This window comes from Phacochoerus africanus, chromosome 5, assembly GCF_016906955.1.
Source record: "Phacochoerus africanus isolate WHEZ1 chromosome 5, ROS_Pafr_v1, whole genome shotgun sequence".
Lineage (NCBI taxonomy): Eukaryota > Metazoa > Chordata > Mammalia > Artiodactyla > Suidae > Phacochoerus > Phacochoerus africanus.
In genome coordinates this window covers 1,629,530-1,655,468 of record NC_062548.1, presented here as the reverse complement: position 1 = coordinate 1,655,468, position 25,939 = coordinate 1,629,530, and the positions used below count along the sequence as shown (strand labels likewise).

Sequence of the window (25,939 nt, the reverse complement as noted above, 5' to 3'; positions counted from 1 at the left end):
CACCTAAATCTAACACAGTATTGTAAATCAAAGTATACTAATCCAATATAAAATATATATTAAATCTAAAATAAAAATTAAATCTAAAAATAGATAAAATATAGTACATATATATACATAATTGTACATTATTCTGCTTAAAAAGGAAGGAAATTCTGATATATGCTACACCAGGGGTTGGGGTTAAGTGAAATAAGAGAGTCGCAAAAGGAATTCCCATTGTGGTGCAAAGGAAATGAATCCGACTGGGAACCATGAGCTTACCGGTTCAATCCCTGGCCTTGCTCACTGGGTTAAGGATCTGATGTTGCTGTGACCGTGGTGTAGGCTGGCAGCTGTAGCTCTGATTGGACCCCTAACCTGGGAACCTCCATATGCTGCAGGTGCTGCCCCAAAAAGCAAAAAAAAAAAAAAGTCACAAAGGTCAAATATTGTTTAATGCCACCTATAGCAGGGACTGGGAATAGGCAAATTCATAGAGACAAAGTAAAACTGATGTTAATAGGAACTACTGAGGTGAGGAATGGGGAGTTATTGTATAATGAATGGATAGTTTGGTCTGGGAAGATGAAAAAGTTCTGGAAAGAATGGTGATGACTGCACAATGGTGTGAAAGAACTTAATGCCACTGAACTGGACATTTTATAATGGTAAAAATTTTGTTATGTATATGTCTGTGTTTTTTTTTTTTAAAGAATAATGCTACTCACAGATATATACATATTTTTTGGTAGGTGTCCCTAATCATGTGGGAGTTCCTGTTTCTATTGTTGTAAATTTTGCGGTTTTTTCCCACAAACAATTATTGAATCCTGTCAAATGCTTGAATACATCATGTGCTTTTTCTTCTTTAGCTGCTAACATGGAGAATTACATTGACTGAATTTCAAATATGGAGCCAGTCTTATGTCCCTGCAATAAATTATAATTGGTAGTGATGTAAAATTATTTTTATATACTGTTGAACTCAATTTGCTAATAATATAAAGATTTTCATCTCTATAATCATGAGATGTTGACCTGTAGTTTTCATTTTTTTCTATTGTCCTTGTCTGGTTTTATTATCAGCATGCTATCTGCTCCATAAAGTGAATTGGAAAGTGTTCACTATTTTCTGAAAGAAATCATGTAGCACTGGTGTTTAAGTCTTATTATCTATTCCATATTGTCCAAGTTAAAAGTAATTCACATTTTTTTTTCAGGAATCCAGTCCCTTTTCATCTAAGTTGTCAAACCTGTGGGCGGATATTCTTTGGATAACTACCAAGTATGTAGTAATACCCCGTTTCACTCCTGATACTGGTAGTTTGTGTCTACTCTTTTTTTCTTGGTCTTGCTAAAGACTTAACTTCCTCTACATACATTTAGAATCGCCTCAAATTTTTGCTTTCATCATCAAAATCATTTGTAAAAATTCATATATAAGCACTTATTTTGTTTACTCATATTTTTCACTACATTGTTTTCCTTCTTCCTAATTGTGCCAAGAGTCCCCAAGACCACACACACCCCCTCCACCCCACCAGTTTGATGTTTACTAGGAGACTCACAAGATCAAGTGTAGAGTAGTAATGCCTGGCTATAATTATAACAAAAGGATACAAAGGAAAACCAGCAAAGGGGAATGGTATGAGGATGAAGTCCAGAGGAGCCTAGGAATAAACCTCTAAGAATCTTCTCTCTGTGGGGTTGCAAATGACCCACTTAATTCCTCCAGCAAGGAATTTGTGACATGTACTAAATGTTGTCTAACAAGGAAGCTCATTAGAGGCTCATTGCCCAAATTTTAGTGGCAGGATGGTAACATAGGCACCTTCTTTCTAGCACATACCAAAACTCAGGATCCTAAAGGAAAGCATAAATCACACTGTGCACATAGTTTTAGGCAATAGAGAGCCATTCATTTTATCAGTTCTGGGAATGGTGCCAACCTACCTGAAATGCAAGATCGCAATGCTAGCCAAAATACAATCTTGCCAGCGGGACTTTCTAAGGATAGGAGTCTTAAGCCTGCTTAAGCAGCACACAGATGTTCCAAGTTTCCCTCATTTAATGTTTACTTTTTGTTTATAAATTTGCCTTCCCTCATTCTCCTGGAGATAAATTCTGAGTTTTCCTTCATCTGGCAATGTTCTGATCTCCCTTCATTTCTGAAAAATATTTTCATTCCATACAGGATTTGGGCTTTACAATTCTTTTCTTTCAGAACCTGAAAAACACTACACCACTTCCATCTAACCTCCTGTCACTTCCGATGAGAAATTCTCTACCATTCTAATAGTTCTTCCCCTGTAAGAAATGCGTTCTTTTTCTCTAGCTGATTTCAAGATGTTTTCTTCATTTTTAGTCTTCAGAAGTTTCACTCTATCTTGGCATGAATTGCAGCAGGAGTGGGGCTTATCATGATTGGGATACACTTAGCTTTTTTAATCTGTTCCTTCACTTGTTTTGTCATTTTGGAGTTCCCGTTGTGGTGCAGTGGAAACGAATCCAACTAGGAACCATGCGGTTATGGGTTCAATCCCTGACCTCACTCAGTGGGTTAAGTATCTGGCGTTGCCATGAACTGTGGTGTAGATCGCAGATGCGGCTTGGATCCTGTGTTGCTGTGGCTGTGGCTGTAGCCAGCAACTGTACCTCCGATTCGACCCCCAGACTGGGAACCTCCAGATGCCACAGGTGAGGCCCTTTAAAAAAAAAAAAGCAAAACAACAACAAAAGAAGTAGGAAGTTTTCAGCCATTGATTACTCTAGTACTTTTTTTTAAAATTAAGGTATAGGTGATTACAATGTTGTGCCAATTTCTGCTGCAAAGTGACCCAGTCATACGTGTGTATGTACATGTGTACATACATACACATATACATTCCCTCTCTTACATTATCTTCTGTCAGGGTCTATCCCAAGAGACTGGGTATAGTTTCCTTTGCTATACAGTAGGACCTCATTGCTTATCATTCTCAATGTAATGGTTTGCATCTACTAACCCCAAACTTCCAGTCCATCACACTCTTTTTTTTTTCCTTTGGTCTTTTGTCCTTCTAGGGCTGCACCTGCAGCATATGGAGGTTCCCAGGCTAGGGGTCTAATTGGAGCTATAGCCACCAGCCTGTGCCACAGCAACGCCAGATCCAAGACAAGTCTGTGACCTACACCACAGCTCACGGCAACACTGGATCCTGAACCCACTGAGCGAGGCCAGGGATCAAACCCACAACCTCATGGTTCCTAGTCAGATTGTTTCTGCTTCGCCCCAATGGAAACTCCTCTCTTACTGTGACATATGCAGGATTTTAATATACTGAAACATCCTTGTAAATCTCACTTGGTCATGAGGTACAATCCTTTTAATATGCTGCTGGATTCACTTTGGGAGCATTTTGGTGAGGCTTTTTGCCTCTGTATTCATAAGGGATATCAGCCTGAACTTTGCTTTTTTTGTAATGTCTTTGAGACCTCTGGAATCAGAGCAATGTTTCACAGAATGAGTTAGGAAGTGTCCTCTCCAATATTTTGGAATAGTTTGAGAAAGATTCATATTACCTCTTCTTTATGTATTTAACAAGTGAAACCATCTCATTGTGAGCTTTACTATGTTGGGAGATTTGATTTTTTGGGGGGGGTGGGGGCCACACCTGTGGCACCCCAGGCTAGGGGTCAAATCAGAGCTGTAGCCAATGGCCTATCCTACAGCAACAGCAACACCAGATCTGAGCTGCATCTGTGACCTAAACCACAGCTCACAGCAATGCCCGATCCTTAACCCATTGAGCGAGGCCAGGGATCGAACATGTGTCCTCATGGATACTAGTCAGATTTGTTTCAGCTGAGCCACAATGGGAACTCTGGGACTTTTTTTTTAATTACTTATCCAACATCCTTACTAGTTTTAGATCTATCCAGAATTCCTATTCTTCCCTGAGTCACTTTAGATCGTGCATGTTTCAAAATCTGTTCACATCACCATGGGTGGCCAAATTGTCAGCATACAGCTGTTAATAGTATTCCCTTAGAGTCCTTTTCATTTTTAAAAAATTGATAACAAGGTTTCCAATTTCACTTTTGATTTTAGTAATTTGAGTCTTCTTTTTTAGCTGGTCAATTTAGATAAAGGTTTGTCAATTCTGTTGATCTTATTAATGAACCAACTGTAGGTTTTGTTGACCTATCATTTTTCTGTTCTCTATTTCATTTGGCTTTGCTCTAACATTTATTACTTCTGCTAGCTTGGGTTTACTTAGTGCTTGTTTTTCTAGTTACATAAGTTATAAAATTATTAATTCGAGTTCTTTTTTAATGTATGCATTGACAAACTTCCCTATAAGCAATGCTCTCATTGTATTTCCTTTTTTTTTTCTTTTTTTTTCTTTTTTTCTTTTTAGGACTGCACCTGCAGCATATGGAAGTTCCCAAGCTAGGGGGTCTAACTGGAACAACAGCTGCCAGCCTATGCCAGTCACAGCAATGCCAGATCCTTAATCCACTGAAGCAAGGCCAGGGATCATACCTGCATCCTCATGGATCCAGGCCAGGTTCATTAACTGATGAGCCACAAAGGGAACTCCCTAACTGTACTTCTTAAGTTTTGGAAATATCATGTTTTTGTTTCCATCTGTCTCCCAAAGTATTTTCTACTGTATGATTTTTCTTCTTTATATACTGGTCATTTAAGAGTGTGCTATTTAGTCTCCATATATTCATGCATTTTCCAGAGTTATTTCTGTTATTTTAGTTTTATTCCATTGTGAAATGAAGTTAGTTTGTATGACTTCAATCATTTCAAACTTACTAAGACTTACCTTAACTGTTGCCTAATATATGGTCTATCCTAGAGAGTGTTCCATGTGCACTTGAGTGGAATACATATCTTGCTGTTGTTGAATGGTGTGTCCTGTAGATAAATGTTAGGTGCAATTGATTTATAGTGTAGTTCAAGTCCTATATTTCCTTGTTGATCCTGTCTGGCTGCTATTCAACATAAAAAGCTAGGTACTGAAGTCACCAACCATTATTGTAGAACCGTTTTTCTCTCCAATTCTGCCCATTTTTACCCCATGTATTATGGGACTATATTGTTAGGTATGTATATATTTATAATCATGAAATCTTCTCTCTGTAGTGAAACTTTTACCAATAAATATCCTTCTTCATCTCTTGTAATATTTTCCTAATTTAAAATGTATTTTGGAGTTCCTGCTGTGGCACAGAGGGTTAAGGATCTAGCATTGCCATGAGCTGTGGTGTAGGTCACAGATGCAGCTAGGATCTGACACTGCTGTGGCAGTGGTGTATGCCGGCAGCTACAGCTCCAATTGGACCCCTAGTCTGGGAACCTCCATATGCCATGGGTGTGGCCCTAAAAAGACTAATAATAACAATAATGTGACTACTGAAAAGATTTTTTTTTTTTTTTTTTGCCCACTTGAGTGAAGCCAGGGATCAAATGAGGCATCCTCATAGATACGTCAGGTTAGTGACCCACCAAGCCACAATGGGACCTTCTGAAAAGGAAAGACATACTTTTGTTACTTAGCCATTTGTTTTCTCTGTATGTCTTTTGTTCCTCAATTCCTCCATTACTGCCTTTTCAAAAATTTTTTTGTAGTATAACATTCTCTTCCTTCATTTTTCTGTATTTTTTTAATTATTTTCTTAGTGGTTATCATGTTTACATGTTAAACTTGTAAAAATCTACCAACTTAGTTTCAAGAGTATACAAACACTCTGTTTCCTATACTTTTTTTTTTTTTAACAGCTGCACCTGTGGCATATGGAAGTTCCTGGTCTAGGAGTCAAATCGAAGCCACAGGTGCAGGCCTATGCCACAGCCATGGCAACACCAGATCTGAACTCCATCTGCAAACTATGCCAGAGCTTGCAGCAACACTGGATCCTTAACCCACTGAGTGAGGCCAGGGATCAAACCCGCATCCTCACAGACACTATGTCAGGTTCTTGACCCACTGAGCCACCATGGGGACTCCTCTCCCTTTATTTTGTAATTGTCCAAAAGATTACATCTTTATACAATGTATGCTCTTTAACAGATGTATACTTGTGTTTGCCTGAAATCATATAGAAAAAAAAAAAGAATTGATAAAACAAACAAAAAGCACAATACTGGCTTTTATATTAGCCTATGTGCTACTGTTCACTTTTCTTTCTTATGGTTTGGAGTTATTATCTAGTGTCCTTTCAGTTCAGCCAGAAGGGCTTCATGTTTTGTTTTGTTTTTTAAGAGCACATCTACTTTTAAATGAGCTCTCTCACATTTTACCTGGTAACTTAACATTCTTAAAAAGTAATTTGCCAGATACAGAATTCTTAGTGGACAGTTTTTCTTCCAAAACTTAAAATATGTCATCCCACTGACTGGCAGCCTTCGTGGTTTCTGATGAGAAACTGGCTGTTAATCTATTTGAGGATCCCTTGTAGGTAACAAACAACTCATTTGCTTTTAAAACTCTGTTGTCAGGTTTCAAAAATCTGACTACAGTATGTGTTGGTGTGGATATTTTTGAGTTTATCCTACTTGGAGTTTGTGGAGTGTTTTGGATATACAGATTTACGTCTTTCATAAAATTTGGAAAGTTTCTGGATGTTATTTCTTGATTTTTCTCTCTCCTCTCCCTCTGCAATTCCCATTATATGTATGTGAGTACACATGATGGTGTCACACCAGTCCAACAAGCACCATTCATCTTTCATTATTTTTTTCTTTCTGTTCCTCAGAGTAGATAACCTCCATTAAAGTACTCCCAGGTGCACTGACTTAGTTTTGCCTGTTTAAATATGCCATTAACGCCCTATAAATGAATTTTTTTTCCTTCAGTTATCATGGCTTTGCAGCTCCAGGATTTATATATGGTTCCTTTTTATAATTTCTCTTTATTGATACTCTCCATCTCTTCAAACATTGTTGACCTAATTCCTTTTGTTCCATATCCATGGTTTCCTTTAGCTCTTTATGAATATTTGGGATAGTTGATTCAAAGTCTTTGTGCCTGGGCTTTTCTCATGGATAATTGGTAGGCAGGCAGTTTAAAATGCCACAGTACTCTCCTGCCACAAAGAAAGGAGCTTCTTTCTTCAGCAAATCTTCCAGTTTTGACCAGCCTCCAAAGTTTTATAAGAGTTAACTCTTGATAGTTTCTGGCAGCTCATTAGTTGCTTTTGAGGAGGTATAGCCATGGATTTTCCCTTACTTTGCCATTTTTGATGTCACAAAGGTTTTAATTGAATGATCCCATTTATATGAAAGATCCACAACAGGTAAATCCATAGAGACACAAGCAGGTTAGTGAGTATCTGGAAAGAGGAGCAAACAGGGAGTGATTGCTTAATGACTCCTTTGGGAATAATGAAAAAATGCTGGAACTAAATAGAGGTGATGGTTACACAACATTGTGAATATACTAAATGCCACTGAATTGTACATATTAAAATGGCTTAAGTTTATGTTATATGAATTTCACATCAACAAATATTGTAGTTACTTTCAAGGAGATGTATTTCCAAGGGCACTTTCCATATCCTAGCAGATGGCCCAGAATAATAAATACTTTCCAACAAGCTGGAAAGAAACTGTTCACAGGGCTCTCATGATCCTACATACACTGAGGATCAGTGCATCACCAGAATCTTCTCCATGTTCCTTACACTTCCTAGTGTCAATACTATGAGGCGGAGTCAGGATCCATGTGGGCTTAGCACATGGAAGCTTCCTATATGTCACCTGCATCTATGGCCTTTCCCAATCTATCAATTCTCTAACACTGAACAAATAAAGCATTTCATATTCACTGTATTTAAAGGGTTCTCTCCACCTGATAATTTTTAATTGTGTACTCTCTGATGCTTGTGAATTGTGACTAAAGGCTTTTCCTCCCAGTCCTCTATGTGTCTACATTTGGAGCTATGGCCAGCAAGGAAGTGAATAAGGCTAAGTGAGATCAAAAAGATGAAGCCCTGATAGGACTGGTACCTCATAAGAAGAAAAGACCAGTGCTCACTCTCTTTCTGTGTCTACTATGTGAGCACACAGCAAGAAAACAGCAACATGCAAGGCAGAAGAGAGCCCTCAGCAGGAACCAAATCAGCTGGTACCCTGATTTTAACTTTCCAGCCTTGAAAACTGTGAAAAATAAATTTATGTTGCTTAAGTCACCAGTCTATGGTAATTTGTTAATGGCAACCCTAGTAGACCAATACAGGTTTTGGTACTGAGAGAGGGGCTCTGCTGTAACAAATCCCTAAAACTTTGAACCCAGCTTTGAAATTGTGTGATGTGTAGAGGCTGGAAGATTTCTGTGATGCATGCTAGAAAAAACAGATTGACATGAAAGAGATGCTAGCAGACATACAAACATCAAAAGTGATTTTGATGAGGGCTCAGAAGAGAAGAGATGAAAAGAAAACCTACATCTTCTAGAGAATACATAAATAACCATGAAAATGTTGGCAGAAATATAGGCTTTAAAGGCCATTTTGGTGATGCTCAGATGGAAACGGGGAACAGTTTATTGGAAACTGGAGGAAATGTGATCTCTGTTATAAAATGGCAAAGAACACATGTAAATTGTATTCTTTTTATTTTTTTGTCTTTTTCAGGGCCTCATCCATGGCATATGGAAGTTCCCAGGCTAGAGGTTGGATCAGAGCTACAGCTGCCGGCCTATCCCAGAGCCACAGCAATGCCAAGCCACAACCTACACCACAGCTCACAGCAACACCAGATCCTTAACCCACTGAGCAAGGCCAGGGATCGAATCTCCATCCTCATGGTTACTAGTCAGGTTTGTTATCATTGCACCATGAGGGAAACACCATGAATTAGATTCTCAAAGCATTCTGTGGAAGGCTGAACTTGCGAGTGATGAGACGATATTTAACAGAGGAGATTCAAGCAGTCCTCCTGACTGCTTAGAGTAAAATGTACAAGAAAAGAGATGAATTGAAGATGGAATTGGTAAGTAAAAAGAAACCTGAAGTGAAGATAAAATTCTCAGTTTATCTACACTGAAAACAAAACAAAACAAAACAAAAAAGAGAAAACCTGTTCTAAAGAGAACACCAAGGGCATGTTTGAACAACGATTTGATAAGGTAATTAGTATGAGTGTGAAACATGAATTTAATCACTCATCTCAGCAAAAGCCATGAAGAGATTGAAGTATGTCACCAAAAACACTGCAGTTGGGACAACAGTAAACACAGAAAATGAGGTGGATTAGGAAGAGTGTGCGTATGCATTATCCTTCAAAGAAAGAGAGGCTATTCACAAATTAACACAGCTGCTAATCACACCATAGGCCCAGGGAACAAGGCTGCCACTCCTTGGTTACAGCAGGGCCCTCTCAGAGGGCCACAGAGGCAGGGTCACCCCTCCAAGCTGTAGGGGCACTGACAATCTAGAGTAGAACATCAACTCAAAGAGGGTTATTCTCCAGCCTTAGGATCTAATACAATTTACCTTACTAGGTTTTGGGCTTATTAGAATCCTTCATCCTATCTTCTTTCTGAATTCTCCCTTTTAGAACAGGAATGTGTATCCTACTCCTCTCCATCATTTTATTTTGGAAGTACGTAACTTGTCTGGTTTCACAAGTTCACAAATGGAAAGGAATTTTACCTTAGATGGTACTTCTATTCATGTCTCACCTATATCAGATTTAGATATTTAGATAAGACTTTGAGCTATAACATTGACACTGTGTGAGTTAAGATTTTGAGAGCTGTTAAAGATGAAATAATACATGTTCATGTCAGAAGGACATGAATTTTTAAAGGGCCAGGGGTGGAATGCTATGGACTGAATTATGTCCTCCCAAATTATGTTGAAGCCCTAACCCCAATTTGGTAATATTTAGAGATGGGACCTCCAAGGAACTATTAAGCTTAAGTGAGGTCGTAAGAGTGAGGCCCTGATCCAATAGGGATGGTACCTCATAAAAGGAAGAGATACCAGAACACTCCATCTCTGCCATGAGAGCATACACCCAGAAATCAGCCATCTCCAAGCCAGGAAGAACTGGATGATTTTCTAGCCCCCAGAACTGTGAGAAAATAAAATTTCTGTTGTTTAGGCTACCCAGGTTGTGATATTCTTTTATGGTAGCCCTAGGAGACTAATACATAGGGTTTCTCTCCAATATTAACTTTCTGATGTTGAATAAGATTTGCAACTTGACAAAGGCTTTCCCACACTTATCACCAGTGGGATTCTGTGCTGGTAAAGACAGTAGAAGGTCTGGCTGAAGCACTCTCTATAGACACGACATTTGTATGGCTTTTTTCCCATGCCCTAACTTTTCTGGTGCTGGCCAAGTTGTGAGGTCAAACAGAAACCCCTCCACATTCATCCCATCTGTAAGGCTCCACCCTGAAGTAGACTATTTGGTGTTGGTTAGATTTAAGCTACAGATAAAGCATTTCCCACACACCTTATACTCACAGGGCTTCTCCCTGTAAGTTTATCTACGTAGAACAAGATGTGAGCTCTAGCTAAAGCTACCTGACCTTTACCAGATTTTTAGTTTCTCTCCCAAATGGATGCTCTGATGCTGAAAGAGATCTGAGATGGATCTGAATCCTTTATTTACCTACACTGTTTCCACAGGATTTCTTTCCAGTGCGAAATCTCTAATGCTGAAGATTAGAATTTTGACTGAGGCTTTTTAAACATTCAATACACTTGTAAAGTTTCTTTCCAGTATGTATCTCTGATACTAAGTTTTATGCTTTTGATTAGGCATTTACTGCCATTATCACACATATAGGGTTTCTCACCAGAATGCATTTTCTTGATGCTGCCTGAGCTCATAATTAAATTGAAACGTATACTATAAATAACATATCTGTGGGTTCTTCTTCCTAAAGTATCATTCTCCTTGTAGGAAAGTCTGACTTTAGACTGACATTGCACCTAAACTCACCAAATCCCTGGGTACTTGCTCCTGTGGAATTTCAGGAGACATGATTACTTGCCAGAAATACAGGAGTGACTTGGAAGAATCTAACCTGAGCCAGTGTTACGAGCTTTCCCCAAACCTGGCTCCTAAGGACTCTACCTTAGGGAGGGTCTTGGAAGAATCTAACCTGAACCAGTGTTACAAGCTTTCCCCAAACCTGGCTCCTAAGGACTCTACCTCAAGATTCCTTCTTTCACAAAATAAGATGGTTTATCTCCATCTTTTTGCAGAATTGCCTGTTTTGATTTAAGTTGTATACATGGATTTTCTCCAACTAAACATTAGACCATTGAAAGCAGAGCCTCTGATGTCTGTCCTGAACCTTTCTCATTAGGCAAAGGAGATCCTGCTTTCCGACCCATTGTGCCTGAGACCTAAGAAATGCAAATAAAATCCAGAGTGGCTCATTAGCCAGTTGGCAAGCTAGCACTGTGACCACACGTAGCTGCCTCTGTCCAAGTATGGGAAGGCAAGCAGGTGATGGCTCTGCTCTGGAGTGTTCATTCAGTCACTTCCCAAGTGCTAAGCCCCCCTGCTTGTCCTTAGTGCAAATCCCTGTAACCTCATCACCAATCACAGACCATGAGCTTCTCCATCAAGGAACAGAAAGTCAGGCAGGAAAGAGAATATGGGAGCCAAATCAGCAATACCCTGTCTTCCTCCAGGGCCTCTGGGGACATGGCATGGGGGCTTCAACTTGGATGCCAGGGGTGGGGCTAGCATAGAGTCCCTAGCCCCAAGAGTAGAAGGCTCTGCTTCAGGGCTGGCAAAGCAGAACTAGCCAGGTTTGCCTCTCACCAGTTTTGGTATGTTGTATTTCTATCATCACTCTGTTTGAAATATTTGCTAATTTCTCTTACAATTTCTTCTTTGATGTAATGATTACTAAGGCATGTGTTGTTTAATTTCCAATGTTTGAAATTTTTTTAGATCTCTTATTATTGACTTCTAATACAATTCTATTACAGTCTCAGAATATACTTAATATAGTCTTTAAATCTTTTTAAATTCATTAAGACTTCCTTTATAGACTCCCATGTAGTCTATCTTGGTGAACATATCAAATGTACTTTAAAAGAATGTGTATTCTCCAGCTGTGGGGTGCAGTGTTCTATAAATACCAACCAGGATAAGAGAGTTGCTAGTTTTCTTCAGATCAGCTATGTCTTCATTGATTTTTTTACCTAGTTCTATCAATTACTCAGAGGGAGTCCTTTTTCTCCCTTGAATTCTGTCAACCACTTTGAAGCTTTGTTATTAGACATATACACACAGAGCCATTATAGCCTCCTGATGAAGTGACTCCTTTATCATTCTGAAATGGTCTTCTTCCTGTTTGTCTTGAAGTTGATTTTATCTGATAGCTGACAGTACTACATTTTCCTTCTCCTCACTGAGCATAGTTAAAACAGAGACTTTAAAGTCCTTGTCTAATAATTTCATCTACAGGGTAAATTATAGTATAAACTATATATCCAAAAAAACTAAAATTTAAAAGGTAAGACTCAGAATAGTCAAGGAAAAAGCAGAGAGAGGGCTAAGAATCAAGCTGAGACATGTAGCGAGGAAGGGAACACAGATTCCATGAGCAGAGGGAGAGGGAAAAAGCCTACAATATGCATAGGGAAAAACTTCTGGCAGCAGGGAAAGGTAAACTAAGAAAATTTAAGAGCAGAGGTGTAGCAAACCGTGGATGGTTCTGAAAGCAGACAATAAAACAGACACTCTACTACAGAGATGTAGTTCATATATTCAAAATATTCATGTCTCTTCACTTGGTCGTATTTTGTGGTAAGTCCAAAATTCTTTTCATGAACAAAATTTCTCCACGTTCCCTAGTAGCCTAGCAGTTAAGATTCGGCAGTCACTGCTGTGACTCAGGTTTGAGTCCTGCCTTATAATGTAAAATGCCATTTATGTGAAATGAATTTATCAAGAGAAAACAGATTAGTATTTGCCAGGGGCTGAGGGAAGGAGGGGTTGGCAAGTGACTACTCTTGGGCATGGGATTTTTTTTGGGGGGTGATAAAATGTTCATGAATTAAATAGCCATGATTACACATTCTGTAAATACACCTAAAAACCATCGAATTGTATGTTTTAACCTATATGGTATTGCAATTATATCCAAATAAGCTATCTTTTAAAAAATAAAAATAAATAAATAAATGAATAAATAAGGTTTGAGTCCTGACCCAGGAATTTCCACGTGCTGCAAGCACAGCCAAAAAAAAAAAAAAAAAAATCCCTTCAATAGGTTCTCAAACATTGAGAATGGATTAAATTTCAAATGACTGAAAAATAATGGGATGGAATAATGAAAATCTGTGAATGTTTTTAACCCATAGTCATCAATTTCAATGTGAATGGGGTTTCTTCACCTCTAAAGGTATGATATTGGGGTAGTCACTAGTTTTAATACACTCTAATTTTACCATTAAAATCTCTCAGATACACACAGACCGAAAATATTAAATTAATTAAATTCTAGTGATAGAAATAATTGAAATGTCCATCATTTGATGAATAAATAAACAAAATGTCTCATACCAATACAATGGAATATTATTCAACCTTAAAGCAGAATGAACTGTTACCGATTTGGGCTACAATGTTAATGAACCCTGAAAAATGTTACACTAAGTGAAAGAAAACATATACAAAAAACTGCTTATTACAGGATTCCATTTCTATGAAACAGCCAAAACAACCAAATCTATAGAGATAGAAGACAGATCAGTGGTTGTCAAGATCTAGTAGAGGGGAGAACGGGGAGTGACTCCTAATGGGTACAGGGTTTTTTGAGGGAATACTAAAAAACATACAGAACTAGATAGTGGTGAAGGTTGCACAACCTTGTGAATATACTAAAAGCTACTGAATTGTACTCTTTTAAAGGGCAAATTTTACTAGATGTGCATTATATCTCAATAAAAACTTTCCAAAATGTTAAACTCCAGTGATAGGTAAACCCCAAATAAGCTGAAAGTGTTGTAAGAATGCAGGCTATGATGTAGGTAACACTGTACACTATCAAAGGCTCATGCACACAGCAGACATTCAAAAAAATTTTTGACTACACCTGCAGCATGTGGAAGCTCTTGGGCTAAGGATCAAACTCACACCACTGCAGTGACAAAGCCTCATTTTTAACTTGCTGCACCACAAGGAAATGCCCAATTTTTTAAGATTAAATAAAAGAATGTTAAATTGGGGGGGGGCCCACACCCTCGGCATGTGAAATCTCCAGGGCCAGGGATCGAACCCATGCCACAGCAGTGACCTAAGCCAATGCAGTGACGACAGATCCTTAACCCAAGAGAACTCCTAAGAGTGGCAATTTCTTATTCATTAGTAGCCTACAGGCACAGCCCCCTTCTATGTCACAACGATACTGTGTATTCCAAATTTTCCTCTCATGGAAAAGGCCTTAGGAAAAATACCTATGTGTCATGATGAATACGTAGGTCAGAATATTCTATATAATTCAGATATGACACGAAACTAATGGAAAATGCAATTTAAAGAACCCTAAAGAATATAATTGCTATGCCTCAAATAACAAAGAGTTACAAACAAACTTCTTTGTTCTTTCAAAGTTAAGTTACGATTGGGCCCCTTTATGCAACAAGTATGTTATGAGCGCCTGACATTTGCAAGGAAGGAAACTTCATCTTAAAAAAGCAAAAACTGATAGAACACTGTAAACCAACTATAACAGAAATAATAAAAATTTAAACAATAAAAATAAATAAAAGACAAAGCCACTCAGATGCTTGTGCCCCTGCATCAATTTTTCATAAGGACATAAATAAAAAGAAAAATATATATATTGAGAGAGGTTAGTCATAGACAGTATGAGGTTCAGGGTGTGCTAAGGATCCCCCACAAGAAGTGGCAGAATAGGGACAGGAAAAGCAATGTTCCATTTCGTCAAGAATGCCTCTCTGTTAACATCAGAAATGTTAAAGTGAGACCTACAAAAGAAAAGCTGTCCTCTGCTACCTTAGCGGACATTCTGAATTGCATACACTATATAAACATTTTCTCTCAAAGGTATAAAAGATTTGACAATTGAGAGACACAGCCCTCAATGATGTCTGATAACACCAAAACCAATCACTTTTTTTTTGGTCTTTTTTTTAGCTATTTCTTGGGCCGCTCCCTCGGCATATGGAGGTTCCCAGGCTAGGGGTTGAATCGGAGCTGTAGCCACCGGCCTATGCCAGAGCCACAGCAACTCGGGATCCGAGCCGCGTCTGCAACCTACACCACAGCTCACGGCAACGCCGCATCGTTAACCCACTGAGCAAGGCCAGGGACCGAACCCGCAACCTCATGGTTCCTAGTCGGATTCGTTAACCACTGCGCCACGACAGGAACTCCCAAAACCAATCACTTTTAACTGATACAGTTACAGGCAAACATCTACCATATGAACTCAGCATTAAGATCAAGTTCAGCTCTTACAAAAAAATTCTACACATATCACATTTATAGGACAGGAAACACAAAACTTAACCCAGTAAATACTATCTTTCAAACCTGATATAATCAACACAGTATCCCACATGGTATCACTTTACGAGGTCAGTAAATTTTAACTCCATTTGATTACGTCATGTTTGCATAATGCCTAGGCTTAGGGATTAGAAAATCTTTCCTTTGGGACATAGATTCATTGGATTACTATTTATTTCCAAATCCTTGATTTCAATATGGCAAACTCCTTCTGAAAATCCTTCAAAACCCAGCTTGCTCCAAATTCAAGTCCATACTCCTCATCCTGACGTTCAGATTTCTGGCTGAATCACCTCCATCCAGACCCAGAGGGGGGAAACCACAGCCTTCAGGAGCAAGGCAAGTAATGAGTGAATGAGGTAGGCACCTCAGCCATAGAGTCAAGAGGATCAGGGGTGTTACTTCATCATAGAGATCCCACTGGCTTCAGATACCTGTCATATGTGCCAAGAGTGTGGACTTGGGACTTAGGTGTAATCTTCCAATTTTTAAGTGCACAAAACTCATTTAAATATAAAGCATAGGGGGGTTAGTTTCCATTGAGGCACAGCTGAAACAAATCCAACTAGGAACCCTGAGGTTGCAGGTTCAATCCCTGGCCTCCCTCAGTGGGTTAAGGATCCGGTGTTGCTATGGCTGTGGCATAGGCCGGAAGCTGTAGCTTGGATTCAATCCCTACCCTGGGAACCGCCATATGCCATGGGTGTGGCCCTAAAAAGCAAAATAAATAAATAAATAAATATAAAGCATGGGGCCAGCCCAACTAAATCTATCCATGAGTCACCAGCAGACATCAGGTCAACACCCTCACCTCTACACAGAGAAAACTAATGTGACAAAAGGCCACTGACAAGCTTCCTATATGATGAGGGACAGCCCACAGGTCACCTGGTCTCTGATGTGCTAGGCCTGCCTCATTCCCACAGGAATACATGCCCTCAGCTCTTCAACTTGCCAAATCTATTAGGGCAGCTCAAGCAGCTCCTCCCTTGAAAGCCTTCCTTCACTTTTTTACACCTTGGGCCCATTAGCATAAATACCCTGAGTCTGTGTTTTATCTGTGCTGGTAACAGTTTACTACTTGGTGAATGCATGAGTCATGAACGGAGAAAAGGAGTCTGAGAAAAGATGCCAGGTTAGATGAGCCAAGATCAGGGCTAGGTACAGCCTGACACCAACAAGGCAGCTTCAGGACAAGAGGCAGTGGGTCCATTCTGTAAGAACTAGGGAGAAATTTCAGGACTCACCTCATCCCTGGTTGTCAGGGGCCCTGGGGCCATATTCTTGGTCTGCTAAGTGCTCTTCCTAGAGAAGAGTCAAGCTGCAAAAGCTTGACCTAGAGAAGAGAGAAGTGAGGGGGTGCTTAGGAGGAAGACCCTTATATCCAGCCTGCCAGTGCAGCAGAGTGGAGAGGGAGGTAAGGAAGGCAGGTTACAGAGGACATCAGGCAGCCCATTCTTAACCAGTGTCCTATAAAAAAAGGCCCCAGGGCTGGACCAGGAGCAGTTCAGCCCCAGTCTCCAGTTGGGAAATGAAGCCCACGACCCCAGCAGCTGGATGAAACTCTGTTAAGTAAGTGTGTGGGCTCTGTTAAGAGGAACACATCATGCCCACAGATGTGTTCGCATGGAGAAATAAAGTGACCTATTACAATGAAAAGACAGGTTTCCCAACCACATCAGTCATGGGGCCAAAGGACAAGGCCCAAGAAACTCCAAATAGCAAGAGCACTACAGCTCTCCACAGAATGTAGATTTCGGGGGAGACTTGAAGCAGGGTAGAAGTCATAACCTGGCTGCACCTTCCCTTCTACTTCTATATCCAAGATTTGAAATATGATTCAAAATTTACGAATGGGCAGTCATAAAATGGTACAGGTCTTCAACAAGTCAATTTCATGATGAAATTCTTAAGAGGGAAATTTTTCCTTAAATGAAAATCCATAAGGGTTCCCATTATGGCTCAGTGGTTAACGAATCTGACTAGTAACCATGAGACTGCAGATTCAATCCCTGGCCTCACTCAGTGGGTTAAGGATAAGGCATTGTCATAAGCTGTGGTGTAGGTCGCAGACGCAGCTCAGATCTGGCTTTGCTGTGTCTGTGAAATAGGCCAGCAGCTACAGCTCCAGTTCAACCCCTAACCTGGGACCCTCCATATGTCACAGGTAAGGCCCTAAATAGACAAAAGACTAAAAAAAAAAAAAAAAAAAAAAAGAGAGAGAGAGAAAGATAAACCATTCTTCAGATGTTATCTATAAGCCTTAACTGGCTAATCTGAACAAATGTACTGAAAGACACTTTGGGTACTATGAAGGCCAATTAAAATGAACTGGATATTAGATGATATTAGAGCATTATTATGAATATTGTTAGGTATGATCACGATATTCTGGACACAGAGAAAAACAAGAAAACATTATTAAGAAACAATGCTGAAGTACTGAGGGTGAATTGAAGTAACTTGCAATTTTTAAAAAATGTAAAGACTTCAAGTCAATAGCATCAAAAGAGAAAAGTCTTATAGAATAAAAGGAGACTTAAGAGACCTATCAATCAAATGTATGTGTGGACCTTGCTTAGACATTTTGGAGGCACTCAAGGAAATGTGAACACTGGTAAGATATTTGACAACATTAAAGAATCAATATTGGAGTTCCTGCTGTGGCACAACAGGATCAGCAGTGTGTCTGGAGCATATCCCCAGCCCAGCACAGTAGGTTAAGGGATCCAGCATTGCTGCATAGGTGACAACTGTGGCATCGATCTGATCCTTGGCCCAGGAACTCCATATGCTGTGCGTCGACCAAAAAAGAAAAAAAAAAAAAGAGTTAATATCAATTTTGTTAGGCTTAGACTAAAAATGGGCTGTGCTATTACCCTCTGCAAAAAAACTGTAGCTATGCTTAAATAAAGAGTGCAAAATCTACAACTATACTTCATGGTGAGAAACTAGATGCTGTCTCACTAAGATTAGAAATAAGGCAAGAATGTCACATTTTAACACTCCTATTTAATATCATACTAGAATTCCAAGCTAATATAGGAAGACAAAAAAAGGAAATAAAAGGTATGCTAACTGGGAAGAAAGAAATAAAACTGTCTTCGTTGCAGATGACCTGATTGTGTGTGTAGAAAATCCCAAAGAATTGACAAGAAATTTCTGGAACTAAGAAGTGATTATATCAAGGCTACAGGAAATAAGGTTAATATACATAAATCAACGCTTTCCTCTATACCAGTCATTAGCAAATGGAATTTGAAATTAAAACAACTATAACATTAGCACTCAGAAAAATCAAATACTTAGGTATAAATCTTTTAAAAATTTGACAAGATCTATATCATGAAAACTATAAAACTCTGCTGAAAGAAATCAAAGATCTAAAAAAATGGGTAGTTCATATCATGCATAGGGAGATCTGATATTTTTAAGATGTCAGTTGTTCCCTAATGGTCATAACATTCAACCCATCAAAATCTCAGCAAGCTACTTTGAAGATATCAACAAATTGGTTCTAAAGTTTATATGTAGAGGCAAGGCACAAACACAATCAGACAACTGACATGACCAGATTTCAGAACTTACTATAAGGCTACAGTGATTAAGAAAGTGTGATACCGGAGTTCCCGTCGTGGCGCAGTGGTTAACGAATCCGACTAGGAACCATGAGGTTTCCGGTTCGGTCCCTGGCCTTGCTCAGTGGGTTAAGGATCTGGCGTTGCTGTGAGCTGTGGTGTAGGTTGCAGACGCGGCTCGGATCTGGTGTTGCGGTGGCTCTGGTGTAGGCTGGCAGCTACAGCTCCGATTAGACCCCTAGCCTGGGAACCTCCATATGCCACGGGATCGGCCCTAGAAAAAGGCAAAAAGACAAAAAAAGAAAAGAAAGGAAAAAAAAAGAAAGTGTGATACTGGCAAAAAATAGATTTAAAAAATAGACAAAAAAAATCAATGGAACAGAATATAGAGTACAGAAATAGACTCACAAATAGGGTCAACTTAACTTTGACAAAGGAGCAAAGGAAATTTAATGGAGAAAGGATTATCTTTTCAATAAACCGCAGCACTGGAACAATTACACATCCACATACATAAATCTTATATCTTTCACAAAAATTAACTCATAATGGACCACAGGCTTTTAAAGGTAAAATGTGAAACTCTGAAATGCCTAGAAAATAATATGGAGAGGGAGTTCCCGTTGTGCCTCAGTGGTTAATGAATGTGACTAGCATCTGTGAGGATGCAGGTTCAATCCCTGGGCTCACTCAGAAGGTTAAGGATCCGGCGTTGCCATGAGCTGTGGTGTACGCTGGCAGCTGTAGCTCCGATTCGACCCCTAGCCTAGGAACCTCCATATGCTGCGGGGGTGGCCCTAAAAACACCAAAAAAAAAAAAAAAGGAAAAGAATAGAACATGGGAGAAAATTTAGATGGCCTGGGGTTTGGCAATGTCTCTTCAGACAAAACACCAAAAACACAATCCATAAAAGAAAAAAAATTGGTAAACTGGATTCTGTTACGATTAAAAACTTCTGGAGTTCCCTTTGTGGCTCAGTGGTTAACGGTCCGACTAGGAACCATGAGGTTGCAGGTTCACTCCCTGGCCTTGCCCAGTGGGTTGGGGATCTGGCATTGCCGTGAGCTATGGTGTAGGTTGGAGACGTGGCTCAGATCCCAGGTTGCTGTGGCTGTGGCATAGGCTGGCAGCTGCAGCTCCGATTCGACCCCTACCCTGGAAACCTCCATATGCCACAGGAGCAGCCCAAGAAATGGAAAAAAAAAAAAAACTTCTGCAAAAAATACTGGCAAGAAAATAAAAAGTCAAGCCATAAATTGGGAGAAAAATACTTGAAGGAAAAAAAATAACAGCATGGAAAAGAGAAAGAGAATCATAATCACAGTTAAAAAAAATTTTTCACCTCTCAGTAAATGAGAAAAAGCAAAGTAACAGAAGATTTAAAAAATACTATCAGGCAGATTAGATCAAATTGACGTTTATAGAACACTAAACCTCACAAGTGTAGAAAGGGCACAGAATATTAACCAAGGCATATAAAATAAGTCACCAATTTCAAAGGATTAATATTTTAAAAGAGTATGTTCTTTGCCCAAGATGGAATTAGAGCAGAAATCAGTATCTAGAAAGACCTCCACAATTAGAAAATTAAGCAGTACTGGACTAAAGGAGATATGGATGAAAAAAATTCCAGGGGACATTTAGAAATATTTTTAACTGAATGATTCTAATAAACACAACATATCAAAACATGTCACAACTAACCAAATTTGTAATATGGATCTAACCATATTGTGTCCTCTATCAAACTCACATGTAAAAGTCCTAACCTCCAGTGCCTTAGAATGTGATTGTATTTTTAGGCAGGGTCTTCAAAGAGATAATTAAGTTAAAATGGTATTACTAGAATGGGTCCTAATCCAATATAATTGGTGAGTGGAAAATTGGAACACAGACAGATTTGAGGGAAGATCGTGTAAACAGTGAGAAGACAGCCATCCACAAGCCTAAGAAGGGCCTCAGAAGAAACCAACCTTGATCTTTATCTTCTAACCTCCAGAATTGGGAGAAAATCAATCTGTTTTTTAAGCCACCCAGTCTGTGCTGCTTTATTATAACAGTCCTAGCAACAAAGACAGCAGCTAAAGCAGTTTTTAAAGAGAACATATAGCTTCAAATGAATGTACCAGAAAAGTTTTAATTTAAAGAAATTAAAAACCAACTCCCACCTTAAGAAGCTAAGACATGAAAAGGAAAAAGTAATAGAGAGGAATTAATATTTCATGAAATATAAATGAAACTCCAAAGAGAATGAAAAAGCCAAAGGTTGATTATTGGCAAATGTTAAAATTTCTACATAAATTGGGACTCACTTGGGGAAATGCTATTAAAGAATATGAGCTCTGCAACTGACTAGTAAAGTGGTACAGATTCTCTCTAAGCAGAGCTCCCCTGTCTTAAAATGGGAATACTCAATATGTTGAATTAGTTACAATAAGCCAAATGTAGCATCTTATACCTAGTAAGAATTCAATAAATATTATTCTTATCATTTTCAAAAAAAAAAAAAATTTTCTAAACCCTGGGCCTGAAACTATAAAACTCCCAGGAGGAAACATAGGGAAAAAGCTTCTTAACACTGAAATGGGCAATAATTTCTTGGCTATAACACCAAAATCACAAGCAACAAAAGCAAAAATAGACAAATGAGACTACATTAAACTTAAAAACTTCTACGCAGAAGAGAGAACAAACAACAAAGTGAAAAGGCAATCTACGGAATGAGAGAAAATAGATATAAACTATACATGGGATAAGAGGTTACTATCCAAAATATATAAAGAACTTCAACTCAATAACTAAAAACAAATAACCTGGCTAAAAAATGGACAAAGGACTTGAATAAACATTTCTCCAAAGAAGAGATACAATGGCCAAAAGTATGAAAAGATGCTAAACATCACAAATTATCAGAGAAATGCAAATCAATAGCACAATGAGATAACACCTTGACCCATTAGAATATCCATTATTTAAAAGGGAGGGGACTACATGTAATCATTTGTGCTGGAACATGATGGAGGATAATATGGGAAGAAGCATGCATATATATGTATGTATAACTGGGTCACTTTGGTGTAAAGCAGAAATTGACAGAACATTGTAAATCAACTTCAACAAAAAAAATTTAAAAACTACACATACAAAATAACAAGTTTTGGAGAGGATGTGGAGAAACTGAACCCTAGTGCACTACTGGTGACTTGTACAATGGTGCGGCCACTATGGAAAATACTATGAAGGTTCTTGAACTTGAATGGCATCCAGTAAGACATCAGTAACAATAGATTACCTTAAAAAATCCCAAATATCTGAAAATTAGACTGGGCAGAGAAAAACTGGATTATCAAACATAGACAACTCTTCTTGATGCCTTCCATTATAAAGGGGAACAGAGAGATGAGGTAATAAATAACTGAATGAAGAAATGATGAGCCTGCTCTGGTCCAAACCCTGCAGTGGGTCCCAAAGACCACAGAAAGAGATCCACACCTATTATCTTAGTAACCACAGCCTACCCCAACAATAGCCTAACCCCACTTCCCACTTGAGTTTCCATCATTCCTTCCATAAATGTCCCTTTCCAGGCAGAAAGAACAAGCCATCATATCCTCACAGCTGGGTACAATCAGTGACCCATGAAGAGCCAAACAAGGTGCCCCTTCCTCAAAGCAATATCTCAAACCCAGCGGGACAGTCAAACAATCAGGATGTACCATGCACTGAGCCCTGGAGTCCTCATGTATAAAGTGCTCCGGGACTAAAGGGGGCAGTGGGGGTAATTCTGGCAAGAACACTTCGAAATCCTTGCTCTGAAGGAACATCTGAGCTGGTTAGTTAACAAGAGTGAATCTGTGGAGTTCTCATTGTGGCTTGGCGGTTAACAAACCCAACTAGCATCCATGAGGACTCCAGGCCTGATCCCTGGCCTCGCTGAGTGGGTTAAGGATCTGGTATTGCCATGAGCTGTGGGTACGTTGCAGACAGGGCTCGGATACCGAGTTGCTGTGGCTGTGGCTGTGGTGTAGGCCGACGGCTGTAGATCCAATTCAATCCCTAGCCTGGGAACCTCCATATGCCTCAGGTGCAGGCCCTACAAAGACAAAAAAGCATAACAAACAAACCAAAAAAAAAAAAAGTGAATTTGTGAAGCATAAAGGAATGAAGGAATAAAACTCCATGGAGTGGAATACATGTGATTGTAAAACAGAGTCCAACCAGAGTGAAGAGTAAGAGAATTCCGGGAGTTCCCATCGTGGCTCAGTGGTTAACGAATCAGACTGGGAACCATGAGGTTGCGGGTTTGATCCCTAGCCTTGCTCAGTGGGTTAACAATCCGGCGTTGCCACGAGCTGTGGTGTAGGTTGCAGACACGGCTCGGATCCCTTGTTGTGGTGCCTCTGGTGTAGACCAGTGGCTACAGCTCTGAATAGACCCCTAGCCCGGGAACCCCCATATGCCGCGGGAGCGGCCCTAGAAAAGGTAAAAAAAAAAGAGAGAGATAATTCTGGAAAGGTGGGTTGAAGAGGCAATTCAGAATTGATGATAATCCCTTTTCCTGAGCCCTCACTGTCTGTCAGGCACCCTAACCACTGCAGAAACACAGTCGCATCTCTACCTCACAACAAAAAGAGTGCTCTCGACTTCATTTTACAGACGAGGAAAGGGAGGCACACAGAATAAACGCAAACGCCCAAGGTCCAGAGTTGATGGTAGAACCTCACAAGTCCAACGTTAGAACCCACAAGCTGGGAAAGGCAATAAAGAGAGGACCCCTTTTTTAACAGCTGAACTAGAACATGGGAAAAGACAAAATATGTTGAGAGAACACAAAGATGAGGGGAGAGGAGAAAGGGAAGAAGAAATTACAAGATTTAACAGCACGTGAGATTAGTGGGAAAATCTGTAAAACCCAAAGAGGCAAGGAGAAACCCTGAGGTCATGCACTAAGTGTGCAGCAGTGGAATCCTGCTATTAAAATATGAGATAGGACTACAATATTAAGGACAACCACGTAATGCACCTTCCAGTTATGAGCAAAGGCAAGAACACGAGGTGGTAGTCCCCATCTGAGGTGGGCCTGCCATGCCCCTAGGAGTTTTCCTCCCACCCGACTTTCTCCACCCCATGCTTCTCAAAGAGACCGACTCCGGAGAAGCCAGACATGTCCGGGAGCTGCAGACCTGGGCAGAATCATGCTGGCCACAAACCCTTGGATGTCTGGCCCAGCCCCCCGCCCCCCGAGGTCCTACCAACACCCCCAGAAGACCGCGGGCCTGAGGCTGTTCACCCACATCCCTCTCTCCCATCAAGGTAAATCTGGGTGTTTGCCCCAAGCCAGACCTTCCCCAAAGACCCAGGTCCTAGGAGCCAAGCGCTGGGCACCACCTGGCAGCGGCCCCCCAGTTAACATCCAGGAAGGGCGCCTGAGCAGCGCGCCTCAGCAGTGGGGACGTCTGCTCCGGACGAGGAGCATTTGTGCCCCCCAAAATTACCTGCACTAGTCCCGACCCCTCTGGGACGGACGCTGGGTCCGCAGCACCACTGGCCAGCACGACCCAAGACCTCTGCCCACAGCTTCTCCGACCCCGCCCGGAAAAAAAAAATCAACTCTCAAAGAACCCGCGGCCAAAATGGACCAACCGCGCACGCCCTGCCCGGCTTTCCCTACCCGCTTTACCAGGGAGCCAGTGGCCAACGGTGGGCTAGCTCACCACAAGCTCGGAAAGTCTTCCAAGCCTCACGAACCAAGGTCCGCGGCGCGAAAGTACGCTACCCACAATTCCTCGGGGTGGGACTACCATACCCACAATGCCCTGCGGCACGGGTACGGCCCCCCCCCCCACCTGACCAGGCCCTTTATAAGGCCGCCGGCTCCAGTGGTCCATCCCTCTGCTCCTCCAGCACCTGCGATCCAGGTACTGAAGGCAAGCCAATTGGGGGAACTTCCTGTGTGGCTCAGCAATAATGAGCCCGACTAGTATCCATGAGGATTTGGGTTTGATCCCCGGCTTTGCTCAGTGGGCTAAGAATCCGGGAGCTTACAGTGAGCTGGGGTGTCGGTCGCAGACGGAGCTCGGCGCGGATCCCGGATCCCGCGTTGCAGTGTGGGCAGGCAGCTGCAACTCCAATTCAGCCCCAAGCCTGGGAACCTCCATATGCCACAGGTGCGGCCCTAAAATGGGAAAAAGAGGGAAAAAAAAAAGGAAAAAGTAAGCATGAAAACATATAGGGCTACAATAACTAAAATAAAAATTATTTTGCTAGTCCAAAAATCATGGGTTATATGTAACAGAATAGGAATCTCAGGAACATAAAGTCTTTACAAAGAGACTCTAGGAATTTGACAAAAGTGTTTTAAAGTTACTTCCTGTTTACTTCTCAAAATGGAGTACTGGGAACCAGATTTAACCCCTTGCCTAAAACAACTTTTAAATGACATGACAAGTTTGAAGACACTGGACATAAGACAACGAAGAGCAATGAACCCTGATAAATGGGTGAGGAACCAGGTGCAAGCCTTTGAGCATCACTGGTTGGAGAGAAATTTCAGGTCACAGGGGAGAGAAAGGAAATCCAGTGTGGGTCCTCTTCCTGAAGAGACAACCAGCATGCACATGTACATGTACAACCCCTAGGAAAGAAACTGAAAAGGAAGGAGGGAAATACCCTTAGTTCACATAGGGCCAGGAACAGTGTCTGTTCCTAACAGAGTGGAAATCATAATTCCCATGCATGGTGTGGAGTAAAAATACAGGGTTTTGCCTGAATGATAGGAGCAAAATTAGGCCTAAATGCTTGATTGAAACTTAAATTAAGGGAGAAGTGTGTCAAATACGTTTTAGAGACCTTTTTTTTTTTTTTAGGTTT

At 40.3% G+C, this 25,939-nt stretch overlaps 1 protein-coding gene across 5 annotated transcripts in view; it reads right to left on the bottom strand.

Annotated features, from left to right (window-relative positions):
- ZNF169 (zinc finger protein 169) overlaps nt 1-24,888 on the bottom strand; it is a 52,414-nt gene extending 27,526 nt beyond the window's left edge. For 2 of the 5 annotated variants that reach the window (XM_047779343.1, XM_047779344.1), the window contains exon 1: nt 24,784-24,888. In XM_047779343.1, coding sequence (XP_047635299.1) covers nt 24,784-24,873 — 90 coding nt within the window. In that variant the 5' untranslated portion in view covers nt 24,874-24,888. Of the gene's footprint in view, nt 1-4,799; nt 5,204-6,868; nt 7,309-24,749 lie in introns of those variants that run through there. The other 3 variants (XR_007134833.1, XM_047779345.1, XM_047779346.1) reach the window with 3 other exon arrangements.
- Nucleotides 24,889-25,939: the final 1,051 nt, after the last annotated feature.